The sequence below is a fragment of the Microtus ochrogaster genome, unplaced genomic scaffold (assembly GCF_000317375.1).
Source record: "Microtus ochrogaster isolate Prairie Vole_2 unplaced genomic scaffold, MicOch1.0 UNK6, whole genome shotgun sequence".
Taxonomy (NCBI): domain Eukaryota; kingdom Metazoa; phylum Chordata; class Mammalia; order Rodentia; family Cricetidae; genus Microtus; species Microtus ochrogaster.
In genome coordinates this window covers 5,796,387-5,821,240 of record NW_004949104.1, presented here as the reverse complement: position 1 = coordinate 5,821,240, position 24,854 = coordinate 5,796,387, and the positions used below count along the sequence as shown (strand labels likewise).

The following is a 24,854-nucleotide window of genomic DNA, read 5'->3' as shown; positions in this document are numbered from 1 at the left end:
GGTCTCGAACTCACAGAGATCCACCTGCCTCTGCCTCCCGAGTGCTGGGATCAATAAATATGTCTTGACTCATTATTCAATTATGTGTGAACAACTTACTGTTTTAATTGAATCTTTCAATCGACCCATTTTTTTCACCTTTTCAATCGGTGCTTTCTTCTTGTCAGTGGTTTTAATTACCCAGGTACACTTCTACCATCAGTGGGTCATATCTCTAAACAGAAATGCAGAGGCATTTTTAAAGTGTTGGGAAAGAAATTGAATAAAATAGTTCATATTTTGCAATTGCAGAGTAATATTGTACTAGCGATTAACTGGAGTAAACATATTTTGAAACAATTCATCTAGCTGAGAAAAAGACACAATAGTGCTATCCCTGGTGACCGTGGTTTCAATGGCTTCCTTCAGAAATAGTCATTTGAAGTTTTTGTTTCCTTCTTCTTTTAATCTCTCATGTTATGAATAATATTTAGTTGGAATCCCAGAGCAACTGGGAGAAGAAACTCTTTGGTGTTTATTTTTGATAAAATACGAGACATTTACTTTTGTAAATGTTAGTCTCAGAAGGCTTCCAGATCTCTCTTTTGTTCTCCGGATTCTGGTGTCAGATATGGGAAGCGAAACACTGGTGTGCTTTTGGTCACCAGAAACCCCTATGCAACACCACATATGTGGGTTTTATTTTAGTATCTGTAGCATTCCATTCTTTTAATTACCATAAAATAATGGCATATGGTTGTCATGGCTATGTGCAGTTCATAGAAGACGCGATATAATGTTCTATTGCTTTGTAGATCATTCTTTCTCTAAACTTTATCCATATTTTTATAGACAGTAAGCGGAAGAATTTTTTTAAATTATTTTGATCACTAAATCCTTTCAGGTCATAATTTCAAAGTGCCAAGAGGAGGCTGCACGTTTTATCCCAACATCTTGTCAGAGTAGTAATATTCTACTTCCTGTCTGTTTAAACTCATAAAATCTTTCCAACAAACTTAGTTGATCATTAAGCTAAGGAATATATCTAAAGTGTGTGTTTGTGTGTGTGTATGTGTCTGTGCGTGTGTGTGTGTGTATGCATGCGTGCATGTGTGTGGTGTGTAAAATGTATGCATGTTTAGGATGAAAGCTTTTATCAAAGTGTTCTCAGCTCTAATTCCTTTGAAGTCTGATCTGAATTACTTCTCTCTGGTTTGAGCATGTTGGCTGATTTTCAGACTTGGATGAGCCTCACTGTAAATTGCTGTCGAAGTGACTGGAGCACCCAGGAGCTGTCAGGATGGCTCAGTGATTTAACACTGGTGTCCTGCAGCTTTGACTGTAATCAGCAGATGCTGCAGTATTACCATAAATGTTTTCCTAACTGCTTCTGTCAAAAAGAGAAAATTCTTCCTGCCCTGAGTCTGCCGCATTTGATTAAATTCAGTTTGCCTTCTTTTGCATAATTAATGTCCCATGATGATCTCTAACCTTTTGTTTTTAATATTGTCTCTTGGTCTAGACTCACTCTTCACAGGGAAGCTCAACCAAGAGAGGACAAAGAGAAATGGCTGGTGCCTTTACAGGGACCCCCGAGCATCCCTTCGCTCGAAAGCTGACTGACACTGGTGTCTACACCATTCTCTCACTCATGATCATGAAAGTTCGGGCTTTGCTGTGTTTTCTCTGCTCTGTTGGTGCCTGCTCTGCTCCAGAAAGCTCTTTCTGCAGCTCTTTGACACTCGTGGTTTAGCCTGACGGTGTGTGATGATGGGATCTGCTTTAGGCTATGCTTATCCTGTCTCTGTAAAGTAAACTCTTAGACATGAGCCACGCAAAAGGCAGCCTGATCATCTGCAAGCCTTTCTATACCTCTCGCCCAAAGGAACTCGGAGAGTATCTTTGTTACAGCAAAGTAAATGTGTGTGTGTGTGTGTGTGTGTGTGCGTGTGCGTGTGCGTGTGCGTGTGCGTGTGCGTGTGCGTGTGCGTGTGTGTGTGTGTGTGTGTGATGAGTAGGTTAAAAAGTGAAGGCCCTGTTTGTCAGGGAGCACATTTTTATGTTTTATCTCAGTGGGGAAAGATCCTTGAGTTTATTAAATACTGTTAAATCAAGAAAAGCCTGAAGTGCTTCCCTGCTTCTTCCCTTAGAGCCCAGAATTCTCTTGCCTGACGCCACCTGTGGGCTTTACTTCTCAAATGGAGTGTGGATGCAAATAGATACTATTTGTGTTGTTATTCTTCCACTATAAGATTTTTTTAAAAGAGCTCTATGGCATCTCTCAGATCCTAAGTAAAGCCTGCAGTTTAGAGAGAACTGCCTGCAACCATAACTGGGAGAAACAGTCGGGACTTTCCCTGTGTTTCAAAAGCACTAGTGATTGAGCTTCCTGTTGGGGGCTATACTACATCTCCCATGAAAAATTTACCATTAAATGTTTATCACGTTGTTTTATTGTCATTTTTAAATATCCTATTGCAGAACTTTAGAGTGGAGAAAAGATTTTAAACACCACCAAGCAATTTTTTTTTTCTGAGAAATGGCTCAGCAACCGTGGCATAAAGCCACATCTAGTTCAATGATTTTCAACTTTTGGCAACTGAAGTATTAACTTTAAATATAAGCTTGAGTTTATCACACAAGAACAAAGGAGACACTACCTTTGACAGTTTTCTGTGCTTATCACCCCTCGGAAAGGTTCCATACAGAAGTGAGATTTATAATCAGCAAAACTCATTTCTTGACCCTTCTTTACACTTTTATTACGAACTTACTAAGCCAAATGCTACTTAGGTCTCCTGTAGCTCTAGGACGTTGCTCTCCAACAGCTCACCCCCAAATGTTACATGCCCAAAGTTTCTTCTCCCACTCTCTCCCCAATACTTACTCTACCCACCCACCCCCACCCCCGTGTTTGCCTTTCCCTTCAGAGAGCACCTCCTACAGATATTAACCGAACATGGTGTATCAAGTTATAATAAGACTAGGCAAATACCTCATATCAAGGCTGTATGAGGCAACCCCATAAGAGGAAAAGGGTCCCAAAAGCAGGCAAAGAGTCAGAAACAGTCCCCACTGTTAGAAATCCCAAAAGAATCACAAGCTAACAACCATAACATATATGCCAAGGACCTAGGTCAGACCCATGCAGGCTCCCTGACTGTGACTTTAGTCTCTGTGAGCCTCTATGGGCCCTGGTTAGTTGATAGGTGGGCTATGTTCTTGTAGTGTCCTTGACCCCCTCCAAGCTCCTACAATCCTTCCTCCCCCTCTTCTGCAGGATTCCCCGAGCTCCAACTAATACTTGTCTGTGGATCTGAGACCTTGTTACTTATCCTCTCTGGGTCTGTAAACCACAGAATGATTACCCTTTACAGGTAATATCCACTTATAAGTGTGTACACACCATGTTTCTCTTTCTGGGTCTGGGTTACCTCACCCAGGATGATTTTTTTTCCTAGTTCCATCCATTTGCGTGAAAAGTTCATGATGCCATTTATTTAACAGCTGAGTAATAATACTCTATTGTGTAAATGTACCACATTTTCTTTATCCATTCTTAAGTTTAGGGACATCTATGCTGTTTCCAGTTTCTGGTTACAAGTAAAGCAGATGTTAAAATAGTTGAGCAACTGTCCTTGTGATAGAATGGAACGTCCTTAGGGTATATGCCCAAGAGTGGTATAGCTTAATGTATATCACTTCCCAATTTTATGAGAAGCCACCATACTGATTTCCAAAGTGGCTTTACAAGTTTACACTCCCACCAGCAATGGTGTAATGTTCTCCTTGCTCCACATCCTGGCTAGCATGAGCTGTCTCTTGTGTATTTTGATCTTATCCAATATGACAAGTGTAAGACAGAATCTCAAAGTCATTTTGATTTGTACTTCCCAGACAATTGAGGACGTTGAACATTAAGTGTTTTTAGGCCATTTGAGATCTCTCTGTTGAGAATTCTCTGTTTAGATCTGTACCCCCATTTTATTTAATTGGATTATTTGATTTGCTTATGTCCTTTGCCTTACAGAAGCTTTTCAGTTTCATGTGATCTTAGTGCCTGCATGATTGCTGTTCTGTTCAGGAAGTTGTCACCTGTGCCAATGTATTCAAGGCTATCTCCCACTTTTTCTTCTACCAGGTTCAGTGTATCTGGTTTTACATTGAGGTCTTTGATCCTCTTGGACTTGAGTTTTGTGTAGGGTGATAGATATGACTCTATCTGCATTCTTCTGCATGCTGGCATCCAACTAGACCACCACCATTTGTTGAAGATGCTTTCTTTTCTGCATTGTATATTTCTAGATTCTTTATCAAAAACTAGTGTCCATGGGTATGTGGGTGTACACCTTGGTCTTTGTTCAATTCCATCGATCAACCTCTCTCTTTTTATGACAGTACCATGAGATTTTTATCACTATAGCTCTATAGTGAAGCTTGAAATCAGGGACAGTGATAACTCCAGAAGCTCTTTTATTGTGCAGGATTGCTTTAGCTATTCTGGGTTTTTTGTTTTTCCATATGGAGGTGTGAGTATTGTCCTTTTCAAGGTCTGTAGAGAATTGTGTTGTAATTTTCATGGATTGTGTTGAATGTGTAGGTTGTTTTTGGTAAAAATGCCCGTTTTTACTATGTTAATCCTACTGATCCATGAGCATGGGATATCTTTCCATTTTCTGATATCTTCAATTTCTATATTCAAAAACTTGAAGTTATTGTTGTACAAGTCTTTCACTTGCTTGGTTAGAGTTACCCAAAGATATTTTATATTATCCGTGACTATTGTGAAGGGTGATGTTTCCTTGATTTTTTTTTCCTCAGCCTTTTTGGCATTTGTGTATAGGAGGGCTACTGAGTTGTTTGAGTTAATCTTTATCCGGCCACTTCACTGAAGTTGTTTGTCAACTGTAGGAGTTCCCTGGTAGAATTTTGGGGGTCACTTATGTCTACTATCAGATCATCTGCAAATAGCCATACTTTGACTCCTTCCTTTCCAATTCGTATCCCCTTGATCTCTTTCAGTTGTGTTACAGCTCTAGCTGGAACTTTGAGTACTATATAGTGAATGGATATAGAGAGAGGACAACCTTGTTCATGATTTTAGTGGAATTGCTTTGCGTTTCTCTCCACTTAATTTGATGTTGGATAAAGGCTTGCTATAAATTCCCTTTATTGTGTTTAGGTATGTCCCTTGTATCCCTGATCTAAGACTTTTGTCATTAAGGGGAGTTGGATTTTGTCAAAGGCTTTTCAGCATCTAATCAGGTGATCATGCTGGGGTTTTTTTCTTTTCTTTCCGTTTATTTATGTGATGGATTACATTGACAGATTTTCATAGGTTGAACCATCCCTTCATCTCTGGGATGAAGCCTGTTTGATCATGGTGGATGTTCCTTTGATGTGTTCTTGGATTCAGTTTGCCAGTATTTCATTGAGTATTGTTAATCAATGTTCATGAACAAAATTGGTCTGTAATTCTTTCTTTGTTGAATCTTTGTGTGGTTTGTATATAAAGGTGTCTGTGTCCTCATAAAATGAATTTAACATTTTGATTGTATTTTGTAGAATAATTTGAGGAGTTTGGTATTAAGTCTTCTTTGGAAGTCTAGTAGAATTCTACACTAAAACCATCAGGTCTTGGGATATTTTTTGGTTGGGAGACTTTTAATGACTGCTTTTATTTCCATAAGGGTTATAGATTTGTATAAGTTGTATATCTGATTTTGCTTTAACTTTGGTAAGAGGTATCTATCGAGAAAATTATCCATTTCTTTTAGATTTTCCAATTTTTTGGAGTACAGATTTTTAAATATGACCTGATGATTATTTATCCACATAACTAACAACGATGTCATCCTCCCATCACAATTGAAAGTCACTCATATTAATCAGCTACCTCTACATAGTGATAGCAGCCATTGATCCTCTGCTATTTCCCACTCCTGTCACTAGAGTAACCCAGTTTAACTTCATGGGCTCAATTTTCTTTTTGGTCACCACCTCCCAGGAGGATACAGCTGGCCCTACATGTGATGCTCTGTCCAAATGCCTGTTCTCATGGGACCTATTTAGTAAATAGCCACACACTAGTGAAACACTTGGAAATTGCAAAAATACAAGAGCATTGCAATTTACTCAAACAAAAGCTTTCATTGGATAGTTCTTGTCAGCGTCTTCATTTGTACTTTATTTATGAATGCAATGTGTTTAGGGAGGGAGGGAAGGAAGGAAGGAAGGAAGGAAGGAAGGAAGGAAGGAAGGAAGGAAGGAAGGAAGGACTCACTCACTCCTGAGAATGGAAGGAAGTTGTTTACAAGTCACCACATTTAGGAGAATGTGGAATGTACCTCTTTCTCTAAGAAAAGGAAGTCTCCTTTCCATCCTCCAGCCCCCAAAAGGCTCTCCGTGGCTCTTTTTTGCCTTAATAAGTCTAGACCCTTGAAATTCTCAAGCTTGATATTTCTGTAATTGTGCTTTATCAGGAAGCTGTCAGGTAACTTTAAATGATGATGAGCTGTAATTCATGAGCATTACAGCTGCCATTCCCACCAGATCTGTCATTCAGACTTTGGATATCCACCCACCCTATTCCCATCAGATTAGCTCATAAATACATATCTCAGAATTTATCACTGTAGCTATAAGTCTAATGATAATATGTGTAAGCTTACACCAGTTTCCTAAAGAAATATGCATTGAAAGACTTAGAAATGAAATTGTCTTCCTTTTTTTTTAAGTACGTTTAGAGATATATCTTGATTGAACAATCTCAGAGAGTCAGTAGTTCTGTTTTAACTGGGAGCTGTCTGTCCTTCAGAGCTCTTCTTACTGCCTGTCTGTGTAAGCATCAGAAGAGGTCCAAGGGAGTGACTGGCAAGGTTTGCGTGAGGATTCCTATCAGTGCTTTATATTTGCATAGTGGGCGCATTTGTACATGTGAAAACACTTCTGTGGAAACCCTTTGATCTGCTTGAGCAGGTTTTGTTTGTCCATTTTAGAGAAGAAAGGAGGAAAGGCGTAGTCTGAAGGGACTAAGAATTCTTGAAGGATGTAGAAAGTACGTGACAACTGAGAGGAAGGGTTACGATGTCCCTATACCTTTTCACAGAACCCGTGCTTCTGTAGTCACAGGTGTAGAGTTTGCAGCTAAGCAGATGAGCCAGAGGAAATTTTGTTGTTGTTGTTCTCTTTCATGTAAACCAAAGACCAAACAAATCGATAAGCATACTGCTTGATAAATGAAAAGGTTGTTCCGTGGCAGTAAGCTCAGTTAAAACCAAATTTGTCTAGACAGCAGGGGGTGAGATAAAGCCAGCCTCACCTCCAGTAAAAGGCTTTCAATTTGCAGGAGGAGACCCTGGGAGCCCTCAGCTTCCAAAGGAGCCAGGCAGTCCCAGCAGCACACCAAGAATGCTGTCCACGGTCTCACAAAGAATAGCTAGGCTGCTAGGCTCCCAGTCTTGTTTGTTCGCTGGTTGGTTGTTTGTTTGTTTGCTTGCTTGCTTTACTTTTCCTATGTCATAGGATGCTAACAACCTCATGTAGTCTGGGAAACAAACTGGGAAACATAATAAAAGACCCTTGTCATGCCTAGCTCACACAGAGCATAGCCAGGGGGTAACATTATCACCAGCAGACTGAGAGCTTCTTTCACAGAAGATGGTAGAGGAGACATTTAAGTATATCTCCTGTTTGGGATTCCTTAGGAAAGAAGGGGAGGCCTGGGAGTAAACAGAGAGCCTGGATTTAAGGAGGCTTTCTCAGGGCTGTCTTGTGTGCAGTTCTTCCCTGTTCCTAACTGTCAAGTCGTGGGCCACTGAGCGAGAGTAAAGGTAAAAGGTAAGTGTGAGCCTTTTGTCCACCACTGTTTGTGTGGCACTGGCAACAGGAGAAGAAGAAGACTTCAGTGAGACAGGATTCTCAACCAGGTCTGGAGCTGAGTCAGGCCTCAGAACACTGAGTTCGTTATATATTCTTCCAGTCCTGTCCAGTTTATCCTGGATAAACTGGTCTAGATTCGGATACTTCATACCTGCATGCTTTTCCTCCAACTGTGTTTGAACGAGGGATATGCTACCTCGTTAGCTCTCCTTAGATTCCTCTAATTAATCCTCACCATCTATTTCTTACAGTTCCCTTCAGCCACCACTTCCTCTGCAAATGCCTCCGCCCAGTAAATTTTCCTTCCGGTGAACTCTAACACACAGTACTTAAACTTTTGTGTTATTATTAAGAGACATGGATCCTGACTTTTGTCAAAAGGAATAAGTCACACTTAATAAAACATTTTTATGGTTAGTGCCTATAATTAAAGGCATAGAGCTACATGTGGTGACACATACCAGAAATTCCAGTACTCAGGAGACAGAGGCAGAGGCAGAGAGTTTGAGGCAGGCTGGCTTGCATACAAAGCCCCTATCTCAGAAAAGGGCATAATCAAAGCTTCAACACTGTTCTATACTAACTGTTCCTCTGGCGTATGTTGCAAGATATAAGCGGGTATCTCAGAGGATACACCATATGGATGTGGTTAGATTGGTGACATGCTAGAGGCAAGGACCAGGCCTGTTTGTTGTGCACTGTTCTCCTGACACCAAGGTCAGCTTAGCTGTATAGTCTGATAAATGATCAAAAGCATACTGTCCATATTGTGTTCTTAACTATAACATAAAACCATTAAAACTTCTGTTTTTAATACCACAAGGGACGACTCTGAATAGCCTGTGTTCTTGTTACTGAACATGTGGCTGGCGGATTAAGACATGAACATGAGAGCAAAATCCAGTGATAGGGCAGTGGCAGATGGCAGCACGGGCATCAGGAGGGACTATTGGTGAAATTTCAGAGATACTAGCTGATCAGAAAGGCTGATTGGATGAGTACAAATAAAATGATTTAAGAAATTGCATCATCTCCTTAAAAGGAGTTTCGTCCAGCATTGATTACTAGTGAGAAAACACTAGGCTAAAGCTTAAGCATTTAAAATAAACCAAGGTTTTTGTGATTACCTCACTTGATTTGAAACATTAGAAAGTGAATTTGTAACTCTGACCCTTCCGTTTGACACAAGGAGTACTTAAAATATTACGTGCTGGAATGCCACTGAGTGTTCTCTCGTGCACTAGCAAATGCGAGCCGTGGGTTTGCTACTTCTGCATGTGACAGCTCCACAGACAGGAATAGATAGTATTCAGCACAGTTCGAGCACAATCCCCGGAAATAAATCCTGGTTGTCTCTCACTGGAGAGCGCAATAGAGTCTGAGAGCATTTTTCAGGAAGAGTGTGGGTAAAACTGAAGAGTCTCATAGCTCCCTCTTGATTCCTAGCACTGAGACAGTGATGCTGCCTACCTCATCTTCCACACTTCCTGCCATAAATGTTATTTAAACAGCAGCACTATGGTTTGGAGCCAGGAACTTAGCACTTCCCCATGCCTGGGAAAGTTTCTACACACTTCAAATCTCCTTCCTCAGACGTTATTCAGCTATGTAAGGAATCCACATACGGCACCACGTACATGTGTACCCACTGGCACTGAATGGGCACTTGAGTTGTTTAGCGTCATTTTTATTGCCAACTTTTTAAAAACATCCTATAATAGGGGGAGATGCCTGTGGTCATTTTATTGATAAGACATTGAAAAAGTGGATATGATTGTGTTGAAACTATACTTTGCTAAATCTAAGCTCTCTGTGGGCTCTGTTATAGTTCATAATTGTGCCATTAACACGGATCTGGTATATCCTGTAGTAAATCTCATTACGCAGATGAGTAACTTTACCCATTGTAATTACTCTTTAATATGTAGGTCTGTAAATGCATAAGATTTGTCTGTATCTGGAGGAAATGTTCAGGGTGTTTGAGGAATGAAGTGACGGAGTGGGGAATTCAGTAGGTTCCATTACCGAGTGGACTTGATAAAACCACAGACATTGCTTCTGTGCTCAGCTCTTGTAGCCTTCCTATTTTCTGAGATTCCATTCATTGCAAAGACCCGGTCATCACAATGTTTTCTTTTTTCTCTTCTAGATAAAATGAAAGCCAATATAGGAAAGTAGTCCCATGCCAAAAATGCTTTAGAAACAAATTAATCAGCAAACATGCTGCCGTATGTGGTTTAGCAATGTCCTGTAAAGGAATGCTTGTTTCATGCTGATAAAATCACCAAAATTTGCTCCGGATCCGACTATGCCCACTAAAATCCATTAGTGACAGGTGTAACTGGCTGACCTCTAGTGGCTATAACGGTAGCTACATCTTAGTTTAATGGGTGTTTTTAAGAGGAGAGAGAGTAGGGAAGGAAATGTGAGCTTCTAAAGTAAGAGTTTTACAAGTAAAATTAGCTTCCCCAAAGCTCCACTGCGGTAGAGGGCAGTCTCAGTGGGTGGACGCAGAGCCAGCTTTGTTCCACTGTGAGGACAGGTACTGGGAACGGAGCAGCCGCCCGCTGTTGGTGTTCCACAGCCAGGCAGTCTCCACAGATCCTCGGGAGACCCCTGCTCCTAGTCAGCTCCTAGTAGCAGTGCCACGCAGTGCTGCATAGACCTGCATGAAGTGTTTTGAAAGTATTTAGAGTGTACTTATTAGACATCAATGTGCACGTCTCTCATAATGTGTAAATGTGGGGAATTCTTAAATATTTCCAAGTTGGTTTCTTAATACTCCTCATATATGTTGACATGTATCTGAGACAAACTTTAAAAAAATGTCTGTGGCCAAGAAACAAATTGAAATGGACTAGTAATTTAGAGATCTGAGCCTTCTGGTTATTCAAACCAATCAAATAATAGACATGCATTTATTACAATGTCCTAGTTCAAAAGACTGAGAGCAATATTTAACTGTGGCAAACATTAAAAGAAAGTATTTTGCTCTGTGAGGTTCATCTTTTGTATTATTTTTAAAATACATCACACTGTAATAGTTTGTAAATTTTTCTTCTTTGTATAATTGTCTCCATGAACCCTTAACAGGACCTTGCTTGATGTCTTAAGCAAAAATATTAACAGGTATGAAGTAAGAGGTAATATAGTAAAAAATAAAATCATTAAATCCAGAAAAATGTTCAACAGCTTTAATTAATTGATATGGAGGGAGAACATAGCTGAAGGGAAATCTAAGCTCATTTTTAGAATGGTTGTATATAGATTAGTGACTCTCGGTGCGGCTGTAATGTATTTTAAAGTATTTAGAATGTATTTATTAGATGTCAGTGTGAATGTCTTTCATAATGTCTAAATGTGGGGGCTTATTTGACAGAGAACTTACTTCTGTCAGTAGTTAAATGAACTGTGAATTCCTAGGAATGTATGACTATTGTGGCTCCCCAGTACATTCTTCTTCATTTCAAATACCATGTGGATTATACAGTTCCGTAGACTCCAAGGTCTCTTTCATACAGGCATGTGTAGCTCTTCCGAGCAACTGTCTGATGAGTGGGACAAAGGACAATTATCCATCCTTCCTCCTTGTCTTTCCGCCTGCTGTCAGCACCTTCTCCACTGTTACCAAGAGTACTGTACTCTGATTTTTTTCCTGCCCACTGTACAGTACTTTTCTAGTGCTTTGTGTTTTGTGTTACCATAGAGACAGGAGGTGTTCCAAAGCCCCAGGAAGAGAGTGGAAGCAGGGCTTTGAGTTAACAGTCCCTGCTGGCAAGAAGAGCCCGAGGCAGGAATCTATAGCAGTAAATGGAAGGAGGGAATTGTGTGGTCCGATCTGTTTGTGTGTCCATGGAGTCTTAGAAAGCACAGACGCAGCCAAGGAAGCATTAAAAATGAGCTGTTTACAGAAAGCAATTTTTCAGAGATCCCAGTGCAGCCTGGAGTTTCATAGAAACCAAACTGGGTATTTTATTTGCACGAAAATAACTGAAGTGACACTGACCTATTCCTTTTGCTGATTTCCTCATTAAAAGGGAGCAGCTTCTAAGAAAGGTCCTCATTGCCTCGGTTATTTTGCTGATCAAGAAAATCTCACCTTTAAAATGAAGGTCTGTATTTTTTCACTCAGCCCAAATAGTCAGTAGTCAGACAGTGCTTTAAAGCACCAGGGACAGTGCGGCACCCAGAGCTTCGGGTCTGTATGACAGTTCTAGAAATGAGTTATATTTGCTTTTACCCTCAGCTGTGTTCTCCCTCCATCTCTCAGATGACTTAAAGCTCTTGAACATTTCTCTGGATTCATTGATTCTTTCTACTGTATTACCTGTTTTATTTATTACCTGTTAATGTTTTTCCTTAAAGATGTCATACAAGGTCCTGTTAAGGGAAGACAGCGATGCAGACTTTAACAGCAAAATCAGTCTCACCTTTGGAGTAAAATAGTCTGTGCCCAAGGTGTTTGCTAGATTTTTTTTTTCTGTTTTGTTCATCGGGCAGTCTATGTGGGGTATGAGCTCAGAGAAATTCAGAATATATCAGCATTTTTTCTGAGGTTACCTTGCAAAATTTTCCTTCAGGGAGAAGGGTAGTACCTGTAAGTCTGTAATAATGGAAGTTGAGGACGATCACCTGAGAGATTTACTTTCTTTTTTCATGCTGGAACGAGGAGGTGGGAAGAGTAGTCCGGCCTGAGCTGCTCCCTTTCAGGTCACAGCTACAAGTCAGCTCAGATTCTGTATTCCACCCCTTTTTTTGAAGTGTATGAGTCTGAACTCTTAAAAACGGTACCAGTTTGTATAATCGAACTTGGTACAGGTGATTGGGGGAAAGATAACACTACTGAGCCATGAAGAGGACAATCAAAACAGACCAGTCTATCAGCTTTTCCCAAAGGCAGCTAAGCTAACCCTTACCCTGGCATGCGTCCTGCTCTGACAAATACAATGTCAAACAAGAAAAACCAACTTTATTTGCAAAGGCAAATTGTGTTTAGTAAATCAGATACTTCTGACTTCCATGGTATGCACAACAATGAAGTAAAACAAAATCCCTAAATGGCAACATGTCCTCGTGGAGTTTTGAAGATTTCCAAGAATATGTAACTGTTTGTATACAAGAGACGATCACAGTGAAACACTGCACCCTGGAGCGTTGCTTTCTTCAACACCACTGCTTTTCCTTTTATAATGTGTGTTGTAGATAATAACACGTTAAAAATAACACTGCTGTCATATTAAGGGGTGAGAATGAAGCTCTTCCTCTTGGATTAATTTGGCCAAGAGCAAACCCATGTTTTAATTTGCATGCTCCGCTTTTCTCACTGTGGGGCCCATCAGCCAGTAGTTAGAGGTTACTGGCTTATCTGTGACCTGTCTGTTGTATGTGACTGCCCTACGTTTGACGGTCTGTCCCTATATAAAGGGCTTTTCTCTGTGTTTATTGAACAACACAGAAAGCATTATGTGGGAACAGAATGAAAGATACATTACAGAAATTTCTAACAGAGTTTTGTTCAAGGAAAGAAGTTATTTCCTTGATCCCAACTTACCCAGAAGAGGGAACAAGAACTGCAGATACCATCAACTAATTATATCCACATGGGTTTTGCAACATTGTGGTGGATATTTATTGTGTAAGATTTTTTCAAACTGTTGGATATCTACCGCAAATGATTACCACAACACACTTAGATTACTCACAGTTAGTGGCGTGGGAGAGTATATAATTTCAGGTTAAAGCTGCACTTTACCTTAGGTTGTAAAAACGGATTGCATGGAAAACCCAAAGCAGAGTAAGGCTGGCTGTTACACTGTTCTCTTATAGGCAGGTTCATCTTTAAAGGGCTGAGTGTACAGCAGGATTGCCACTAAGTCTTAAGTGATCTCAAGGTGTATTATTATCTTGGCTCTGTGGTCCAGCAGAAGGTCAGTCTCTTTGAATACAAGATATTTCTATAAAATTACATCCTACAGTAATACATATCCCATCAGTAGGTTTCCTTCTTTATTGATGACTCCATAGAAATTGGGTATTGGGGAAGTTTTTCCTCTCAATATTAAGAATATATTGGTATCTGCACTTTACTTCTGTATGAAGTTTGGATAACACATTTCTGTTTAATTATGAACTATGATCAGCATAAAATTTGTAAACATATTACAAAGCTACATATACTAGTCCATGCAAAAGTGAGCTAAAAATCTTGGTTTGGGTGACTTTTTCTTTAACCAACTAAACTAGTATTTCTATACAGTGACAAATCCATTATAGAAGTATTTTTAGTAAGCTTGGATAAATGAGCAGTATTGGTTTCCTTTGGCATATGACATCAAAATTTGAACTGTATTGTTTAAGAATTCCTTTTGTTACTGTTACTAATTTTGGCTTTTGTTATTGTCACTAATTTTGTAATAGTAATGATTATAATTGTTATGTTTTTCCCACCCAAATACTAACCAGGCGCATTCCTATTTATCCTCCAAAATCAGGTACTTTCAGGTGGTGTGGCTATAGACCAGTGGTCCTCAATCTGTGGGTCATGACCTCTTGGGGTCACCTGAGACCATCAGAAGACACAGATGTTTACATCACAATTCATAACAATAGCTAAGTTACAGTTATAAAGTAACAGTGAAATGATTTTATGGTTGGTGGTCACCACAACATGAGAAACTTTATTAAAGGGTTGCAGCATTAGGAAGGTTGAGAACCACTGCTGTGGGCAATGATTAGCTTTCTTTACAGTACAAATGTGACTTGAGACACTGTTGCTCCTCACAGATATTTTCTGTGAACATCTCCAGCCCCCAGAGCGTTGCAAGGCAATCAGCACCATTAGGAGCTCTGTGTCTATGTGTGGACCAGGGCAGCTGCCAGCTGCAGAGATAGCTCTTGTCCTCCTAAAATATGACTAGTTGGAAACAAGGCGTGCAACAAATACAAAATAACATTTGTAACAACTGAAAACAAAAAAGCAGTGTTAAAAATTTTGTTAACTTACTGCTTTTCACTTCCAGTTGGAAATAATGTTCGTTAATTAAAATTAGTTTACCTGATTTTTTTCAGTACGCATTATAGCTTTGGTAAATTTTTATATTGCATATATAGCCCATTTGTGATTTTTATTATATCTCTATTGATAGTGCCATTTTGGAGTCAATGCTGGGTCTTCAAGGAGCCAGAAAGTAAGAATTAGATACATTATGTCATAGATCAATTGGCTTTCCGCCCTAGGGAATGGGCTCAAACTAGCTAGCTCATGTACCAGGGATAGATCTTGGTTTTACTGTCGGGGGCCACTCAGATTGACCAAGCTACACAACTGTGTCCCACGTATGGAGGGCCTACTTCAATCACTTGGAGGCTCCACAGCTGTCAGTCTAGAGTTCATGAGTTCCCACAGCTTGTTTCAGCTGTCTCTGTAGATTTCCACTTCATGGGTTGGTGTTTGTTTGTTTGTTTATTTGTTTTCAAATACTTGGAGACTGGTAGGTGAAAAAGGAATTACCTTTATTTAACAGAGCCTTAATTTTTTTTGATGGAGAGGAGGTCAGTAGAGCCATTGACAAAAATTTCATGAGAACCAATGCTGAGCAAATAAATATGTGATCTTTTCAGGACTGCCCAGAGGGGAATCCATTGCCTTCTGATTGTGAGATTTTCAGGATCTAACTGGAAATCTTCAATCTTAAGCCATCTATTTTCAAAGCTAAGCAAATGGAATTTAAACTTTGGATAGATGGTTCTGCCAAATAGCTAAGATCTTTCCAATCCAAAGATTACACAATTCAACATTACATGATTCTATAAATCAAAACGGAATGGGATAGAAATACCCAAGTTTCCCATTCAGAAAAAACATCTGTGCTTTTGAAATATCTGATGTGGAATTAGAAAGTATCTAAAATATAAACAAAGGGAACTACTGAAAAGTGTACATTCTCAGAGAATGCTTATAAATGACTTCAGAAAAATAGCTTCCTACATATTTATTTAACTGGTCATTTCCACTGAAGCACCCAAGCGATGCCTACAGAGATTCAGTCTCCCTGATATGCTTTAGCTTAATAAGTGTCCTTTCCACTTCTAAGTATGTGTTTACTGTGGCCTTCAAAAACATGGGGTCCTAAGATTTAAACAGAGTTCTCCAACAACAAGTAGCAAAAACTATATGGGTTTGGCAGCACACAAGCCTTTCAACCTCAGTCTCTTCCTGATAGCATGGAGGTGTTCATGCTTGTCATTAGGGCTAAAAGACACACACACAAATAAAAATCTAAAGGACCTTTCAAATGTATATTTTGTGGTTAATAATAACTGTATTATTGCCTCATCCTACTATTTCTCAGAACTTTTCCTCATAAAACACAGGGGCAACTGATCAAATTGTTACCATCCACTTCCTGACAGGCGGTATTCCAAATACTTAGTGCCTACCCAGCCACACATCTCTGATCACAAACCTGGTGGGCCTAGATAGCTGTAAGCACAGGATAGTAAGCAGAGGTGACAGCTGGTTCCCTGGGCTAAACAGAACAGGATGACGCTTTGCATGTGGGAGTTTGGTTTGGGTATGTATGCTCAACCATGAAATTGTGGTAGAGTGCTTGTGTTGAAATGTGTACGGGTGCCATGGCGCACTGCATGGAAGCTTTATTGTTGGGTGAAAATAAAAACTCATAATCTTCTGAAGAGAGATGGTTGAGCTGGATGGAGCCTTGGATGAGAGAAACCAGGAGGGGCAGAAAAGCAGCCCAAGGACCTATTTGTGAGAAATGAACAGAGAGTTTGGTTGCTTAAGAGAGTTCAGTGGAGAAGGTGGAAGGCCCAGAAATGTATAAAACAGAATGCCACACACAGTGGTGCACTGTGTTATCCCAGCATGCAGGAGTCAGATAAAGAGGATAACTCTGTCGATGTCTATAGGGGCATTATCACAGTAGACAATGACAACCAGGGCTGCGATGATTTGACTTCTGTCTCTAGCCCTGCCTGACAGAAGTCTCTGCCTCCTCATCTTTGAGTATAAACTGAGGTAAATACATAAATATATCACCTCTTTCACAAGGGCTTTTATAAGACTCAAATACATGGGGTCCATGAGATGGCACAGCAGATTAACGGCTTGCTGCTCAAGCCCGATGCCCTAAGCTTGAGCCCCAGAACCCACATAAAAGTGAATGGAGATACTCAGATCCCAAACGTCGTCCTCTGACCTCTGCATGTATTCCATGGTACACATGCGTGTACACACACACACACACACACACAAACACAATGCATGAACACACACAATTTAAATAAAAAAATTCTGAAAGAAATCAAATACAAAGATGTATCAGAAATATATTTGTAAGTTATATACATATAGGTATGTGTCAAAGAATAAAATGAAGCTAAGGGGAGACAACTATTCATGGCACCAGTTTATCAACAGTAAGAAACCCCAGAGATATTGACTACTGGCAGCCAGCTCTACCTTTACTTATCGCATAGATTAAAAACATCTATTTGTCACACGCTTTACGATTGCGCATACCCAGTGGTGCCTTAAAAATTGTATTTATGGATTATTCACTCCTTGTCCCCTAATAAAACTGCTGTTGAAGTGAAAGAGCACAGCTACTTAGTAGGTCAAAGCAATAGTTAAGAGCAAAGGTAAGGAACTGTAAAAAGACACCAGCTTTCCACAAGACTGAATGTCACTGAAGTCACGTTGGGACACCAGCGTTCTGCATTCCTCCTCCAGTCAAAACTGCCAAGTTTGCCATTGGCAGCAAAGGTAGAAGCTCAATTTCAATTCTTGTTGGAGAATTGGCACTCCTAAGAAGCCAGCGCCCATGAGTACCACAAGGTGAGGGAGGATGGGATACTGATTTAAAGGAAGGAGCCTCACTGAGTTGGAGTTGGTATTCGGGTTTCCCCAAGGGTCGGTCATCCACCAGGTTTTTTGACTGAAATACTTCCTCATTTAGGTGCCACATTGTATGTGTATGTGTGCGTGTGGGCATGTGAGTGTGTGTTTGTGCATGCATGTGTGTGCGCGCAGGTGCGCATGCGTGCATGTGTTACCAGCATCTTTCCTAGATTCCCATGTCTTTGTGTTTCTGGGGAAGCAACAGAAATGGTAGTTGAGGATGTTGGAGTTTTTGAATGTTGTTATCATTTAAACCTATATTCTGCCAAACACCATATGGAACCCGACACTGGATATTGTTTACAGCTTTGATTCTTATGTTTATGTCCACTGGGATCTCTGCGTTTAAGATCAATTTGCTTTCCAGCAGTACAACTTTTAATTCACAGGGGGAAGTAAAGCTCTAGTGGGCTCCCTGATTCACTTATAGTAAGAATCATATGGTGAGTTAAATTGAATTAGTGAGTCTTCCTATTTTAAAGTAAAATACTGTGTGTTCTTGCCCTGCTTATTTCCAGGGACACACAAATACATGGGGTATATGGATTGGATCCTTTAGTAGTTTGATAATAAGAACAGTAGCCGGCTCTTTGCCTATCTGTGCTGCCATTACCAGAGGCCCTGAGTATTGGCAGGAATCCTGGACATATCATACACAGACATCAATTATAATATCTTAAAGGGGAAAAAGGAAAGCATGAGATTTGATTCATAAAATTGTACCAAAGTACTCCCTTTAGAAAATTAAGCAGTTTGGGGGAGCCTAGGCAGTTTGGATGCTCACCTTACTAGACCTGGATGGAGGTGGGTGGTCCTGATTGCTCTTCAGGCTGATGAGGGAGGGGGACTCGGGGGAGGGGGAAGGAAATGGGAGGCGGTGGAGGGAAGGAGGCAGAAATCTTTAATAAATAAATAAATATTAAAAAAAGAAAATTAAGCAGTAATCTTACTTTGCCTTAGTACATTTAGTATCCGGTATAAAATGTGTGTTGGCAAAGATTTCTGTGGAGGATAAATAGAATGCTTCTCTTTTGATCGCAGCACCACCCTCACCTTTCACTGAGTCCATATGTCCAAGTGTGCCATAATGTATTTATAACCATCTAACTGAGCCAGGCAGTGGTGGTGCACGCCTTTAATCCCAGCACTCGGGAAGCAGAGGCAGGCAGATCTCTGTAAGTTCAAGGCTAGCCTGGTCTACAAGAGCTAGTTCCAAGACAGAAACCTTGTCTCTAAAAAACAAACAAACAAACAAAAATCCACCTGCACATCAAATTATACTTTACCTATGCCTCCGCACACCTATGCACTCTGACTTACAGAACTGCCACCCCTGTGTTGTTTGTCAGCTATTTAAGACTGTAATGCAAATAGAAAGTAAGGGCCAGGATTTGGGCTGTCAGGGTGCAGAGGGGAATATGGGTTCTGGGAGTGAAAAGTTATCTGGAACTCCTAACAGGGCTGCCAGCTCTTCCTCTTAAGGCGCTTCAAGCACGTTTCTGTTGTGATGTGGAGACTGACTTCTGCCTTCTTCACACCTTCTTACCCGTGGCTTCCCATGAAAGTATCTCTGAAATCATGGAGGTGTCAAACAGCATGCTATTCTCTTATCACCTCATCCCAAATGGCAAACCCGTGGCCATTTTGAGTTTCTCAGAAGGATCTGATTGTTCTTGCTTGCATTGGCTCACTTGTTATTGACCTTAGCCTCCAGAGAAGTTCAGACACCAAAGCACTAAAGGAGACACCAAGACTATGCTGGACATTTCAACTGTAGCTTGGTAGGCAGAGATGCCCAAATAGCTGTGGTCCTTCTTTTTCTCAACACACAGTTCACTTGTGACTGAGAAGAGTAAAATGTCAAAAGGGTGAGTGCAGGTTCAAGAGGAATGTGAGTGAGAACGGAGACAAGAACCTGTCTCCATTTTCTTTAAAAGGAACCAAGCACTAAGTGTGTAGCTGGGGCAGAAGTGAAAGCAAACAGAAATGTCTTTCTCAACTTTGGAGTTATCACAACAAACTTGGATGCTGAGGGAAATTGTCTTAGTTAATGTTTCTGTTGCTGTTATGAATCACCATGCCCGAAGAATCCAGGAGGAAAGGGTTTATTTGGCTTACCTATCCATCCACACTGTAGTCCATCACGGAAGCAAGCCAAGATGGGAACTAAAACTGGGCGGGAAACTGGAGGCAGGAGCTAATGCAAAGGGTATGGAGGGGGCTGCTTACTGGATCGCTCAGGCTGTTCTCTTATAGAAGCCAGGATCACCAACCCAGTATGGCCCCACACACAATGAGCTGGGCCCTCCCACATGCATTGTTAATTTTTAAAAAATGCCCTAGAGCTGGATCTTGTGGAGGGGTTTTCTCCTTTCAAATGACTCTGACTTGTGTCACATTGACATAAAACTAGCCAGAACAGGAATGATCACGGGAAAGCTAAGCCTTGACAGTTCAGTAGGGAGAGCGTAGCTGCCAAAGGGATGGCTTGTCAATAGCACAGCAGAAGTGAGAGCTTTCAGGCTATTCTCAGAGTGGCAGAATGTTGATCCATCCTAACGTGACTGAAGGTATGGGTAGATACTAGACGTTAAGGGGAGCTTCTGGTGGAAGTTTCGTTTTGGTGGAAGTTAGTTACTTGTATCTAGGAACCAAATGAGAGAGGATACACATGCTGGAGGTTTGAAAAAAGAAGAAGGGGTATGAGCTGGTTGCCTAGGAAAATGAAGAATGAATGGATTCGGATTTTGCAATGGATTGAGGTCATGCTTAGAATTCAGTCATCAATTTAATTGAGACTAGAACAGAAAGGAATGATGTTTTGACCTTGACTGTGCTCTGATAAGGTAGTTTCTGTCTGTATCTCTCTGCTTTACAAAGTTATTGTGAAGCTCGGCTTTGAATTACTTAGCACTTTTCTGTGGCAGAAAGATGTTCAGCTTTGTCTAAGACAGCTCCATTGCTCCTGAGACCGTGTCTGGCTTCTGCCACTGACTTAATAACTAGCGTAAGCACATGGCCAAACCTCTCTTTGCTTTTGCTCCTCAGTCTGTAACATGGTGGTGAATTTAATCTTTGTAAATTGATGAGCTGCTTAATAAATACAGGATGTCCATAAGATAGTATTTCTGCCCTCTCTGCTGAGCACTGGAAAGTCAGGGCAGAGCCTCCACGTAACCCCTATATCCTGATGACAGATGAGCAGCTCCTGTAGGTTTTGAAAAAAGAAGGAAGGGTAAGTGCCCTGGCTAGTTTTATGACAACTTGACACAGGCTAGAGTCATCTGAAAAGAGGGAACCTCAATTGAGAAAATGCCTCCATAAGACTCAGCTGTAGGGCATTTTCTTGATTAGTGATGGATAGGGGAGGGCTCAGCCCATAGTGGGTAAAGCCACCCTGTGCTGGTGGTCCTGAGTTCTAGAAGAAAGCAGGCTGAGCAAGCCGTGAGGAGCAAGCCAGTAAGCAGTGCTACTCCATAACCTCTGTGCCATCTCTGGTCTCCAGTTTCCTGCCCAGTTTGAGTTCCTGTCTTGATTTCCTTCAGTAGGGAAAAGTGATGGGAAAGTGTAAGCCAGATAAACCCTTTCCTCCCCAAGCTGCTTTGGTCTTTGGGTCATCACAGCAATAGTAACCCTAATTAGGACAGTACCACCATACAGTAGCCACCCAGACTGTGTCCTTTTATCCCCACAGCTACTTCTGAGATTTATTATTCCAATCTGAGATTCAAGGGGATTGAATTATCTAAGATGAGATTCCGTACCATGTCTACACAAAATCCCATGTTATTTTTTTTATTTTTACTTTTCCACATACAGAACTGGCCTTGACCATGTATAGCTATAGAAGCTATGAATCTTTATGCATTATTTTCTTTATTACCAGATTCATATTCTTGCCAGTGTAATCTCAGCAATCCAAGGTTTTAAATAGCACTGCCCAGGAAGTCTCATGATGGAGTAGTGTACAAGACCTCAAATGACCAGGGATGATAGAAAGGTTTGGGAATGGGCGGTACACTGAGTGAAAATCAGCACTTAGCCACAAATACATTTTCCACACTTCTTTTGGAGGAAGATGGTGGATACAAGATAAAATTAATTTATGTGACCATGGGAACTGCAGAACCACCAGGCCTATGTGTTCTTTGCTGCAGGCACAGAGTGTGCGCTATGAGCTGCAGCACATAAACTCCTTTAAGGGAGAGGGAAAAAATCCCTGCTTTGCTAGATTTTGATTTTTGAGTAACAATTGCCCACCTGATAGAGAAAGTGATAAGAAAAGTGTATTTATTTTCTTCCAACAGCTAAAAGCTGATCATACTTCTAAAATTTGTAGAGATTGTCCAAGAAACTGTGTAAAATACTCATCCATCACTGGAAGCCCCTGGTCAGGAAATGACAGTGCAGTAAATATCTTCAGCAGCCACCTTTTAATGTACAAGCTGTTTTCGGTTGGAATTTTCAGCGCTCACATAAAACACACTGTCATGAGTGACTGCTTGCGCTCCAAAGTCATTACTATTGGGATAATGGAACATCTCTCAGCGAATAACCAAAAAACTTTAAATGTCATGTCAAGTTTGTTGGAGCCATTTTCAAACCCTGCTCAAGGTTACATGAATATTGAGGCTATCTGCTTTTTAAAAGTTGGAGAGCTATGAGAGAGTCGCTCATAAGGTTGTAAAATGTGAGAGTTAGTTAATTAGAAGAAATTTTAGGTCTCTTTGAGAAAATTAATCAGCCATTTAATCACTGCCTATTATGGAGTCAAGATCACAACCACTTGCCAGTATGTTTGTGTTTTTGTGTGCATGGGTATATGAGAAGATGTGGACATACTACTCAGTTTCATTATGACAAAATTATCTAATTATGGTTGGCTAGGAAATACAATTTGCCTGACAACTTCATTATTCCTTTTGATGTTTTTTTTTTTCAAATTCTTAGGAGAATCCTCCTCACTTTTGTTCTAATTCTTTTGTTAGTCTAATTTTCTGTTGGGTCATAATCTATGCAGACTGTTTATTAACCCAGTGTGTTTACCGAACACAGTTTACCCAGAGCTATTGTAGATACTGACACTACCCAGTTTTTAAAATAAAGTTGCTGTTGTTTTGTAGATCATGCATGCTAGTGAAAAGACACCCAGCGGGCACATGTGCTTGCCATGATGCTGTGAGGGAAGGAGCAGAGTGACGGGGAAGATCAGGACAAGGCCCACCTGAAATGGTTAGGGAAGGCCTCTGCATTTTGTTCATGTTTGACTCAAATCCTGAATGAAGCATGGGACAAAACTCTGATAATTTCTTGGTCACCGTTATTTCAACATTAAAGAAAAAAAAAGCAATAGTCTTCTATAATTCCTTTGATTCTTAACCTCTGCATATTTATGTCTGCCTTTCTATTGGCTATTTTTAGTCTGCCCAAGATGACTTATTTATTGAATAATTAAATCATGTTTTATAACATACCTGGACCTTGGCTTTCACACTGACAAGTTTCCTGTTTCTTTTTCCCTTACTGTAGAAAACCAGAAAATGCAGTTGACAGAAGGGTCACGTCCACACCACAGTATCAATGGCAACTCCACCAGGACTCCGGCCGCGAAGGAGCTTAATTATAATCTAGACACTCGTAAGTCTACAGGGAGGATCAAGGCAGCCGAGAAGGAAGCCTGTAACACAGAAAGCAACAGAAAAAAGGAAATGGAACTTCGTGGCTCTATTTCTAAAAGCGAATCCATTCCTGAAGTTGAAGCCCTGCTGGCAAGATTACGAGCTTTATAAATTAAACTGGTTTAAAAAAAAATGATTAAGCCAAACACAAAGCCATGCTTTCAGCTGTAACACTTGAGAAGTTGCTTTCATGTCAGTGACTTTATATAGTTTTAAATTATGATATATATTAGAAAGTACAAAGCTGAATACGTGATTGCAGTGCTTTTCCATGTACTTGAAGTTTTGGTTTTTTTCAAGATTGTAATGGGCTTTAATGCTTGTTTTGTCTCTTGGTATTCATCTGTTCTGTACTTGCTGGTTAAATTATACATGTTGCTCTAGAGGTCAAGGAGGCAACCATGTGTTCAACCACATGTCTTTAAGAAAATGACATCCTTTTAGGTCATAATATTCACCACTTCAACATTAGTGAAAGCTCATTAAGGTGAATACCTGGTGTCTGTGCATACATATTCCGTATTTTCTATCTGTATTGGCCCAAATGCTTTCAGTGCAGCATCAGAAACATATAACTGTGTATCAGAACTGTAATGGCCAGCATACTCGTTATCGTCAGTGTTGATTCATGTTAACTCGACACTGGAAGTCATCTGAGCACATTTCCAAAAGGGAGGAATGTATGCACTTTCTTTGCAAAATTTATGTACATTTTGCAAAGTAGAAATATGAAGTTGGAATGTATGCATGCAGTATCAGAGTACTGTCCCAAACTCTTGGTCTTAGCCAAGAGAGTACTTTTACCCTAGTAATTATTGCCCTGGAATAAAATTATTATTCTTAAGTTTCCCAAGAAATACATTTTTATTTTTGAACAAACTTAGGGTTTTGATTTCTTTAAGTTGACAATCAATAATTGTAGCAACAATCTGAGCGTTTCAAGAAAGGTTTCTGCACACAAATGTTTCAATTGTACCTCCTTTGGCCTTGTTTCTTTGTTAATCCTTATCAAAGAGAATAAACTCACTGCTTGCACTAAAAGAGCCCTGTCTTCCTTCTCTCACACATATTCTATGGATGATGGAGGCGGACTTTGTGCTCTGATGTTTCGTTTGCTCTATTACTTGTAATGAGGAAGTCCTTTCTAACGTTCAGGTCAAAGGCAGCTATACACAACTAGTCTGCTGTGGTCCTACTGCGTTTGATGTCCTTATTTAAGCTGCCACCTCCTTTCAGCTCCATGTTAATACAGTTAATTAGTACTATGGACCAGTTCATAGACGTTAAAGAAGCATTAACCATAGCATGTGGGAAATAATTTGGTCCTACAGTACTATAGTGAGTGTAGCACAAATAATAAACGCTCAGAGATAGATAATGGGGTTCAGTCTGAAGAT

General features: G+C 40.3%; 1 protein-coding gene across 1 annotated transcript in view; it reads left to right on the top strand.

Moving 5' to 3' along the window:
* The window catches only part of Diaph3 (diaphanous related formin 3), a 447,861-nt gene extending 423,363 nt beyond the window's left edge, over positions 1–24,498 (top strand). The window contains exon 28 of the mRNA XM_005366057.2: positions 23,309–24,498. Within this exon, the coding sequence (XP_005366114.1) occupies positions 23,309–23,568 (260 nt within the window). The 3' untranslated portion in view covers positions 23,569–24,498. The remainder of the gene's footprint in view (positions 1–23,308) is intronic.
* The last annotated feature ends 356 nt before the right edge of the window (positions 24,499–24,854 follow it).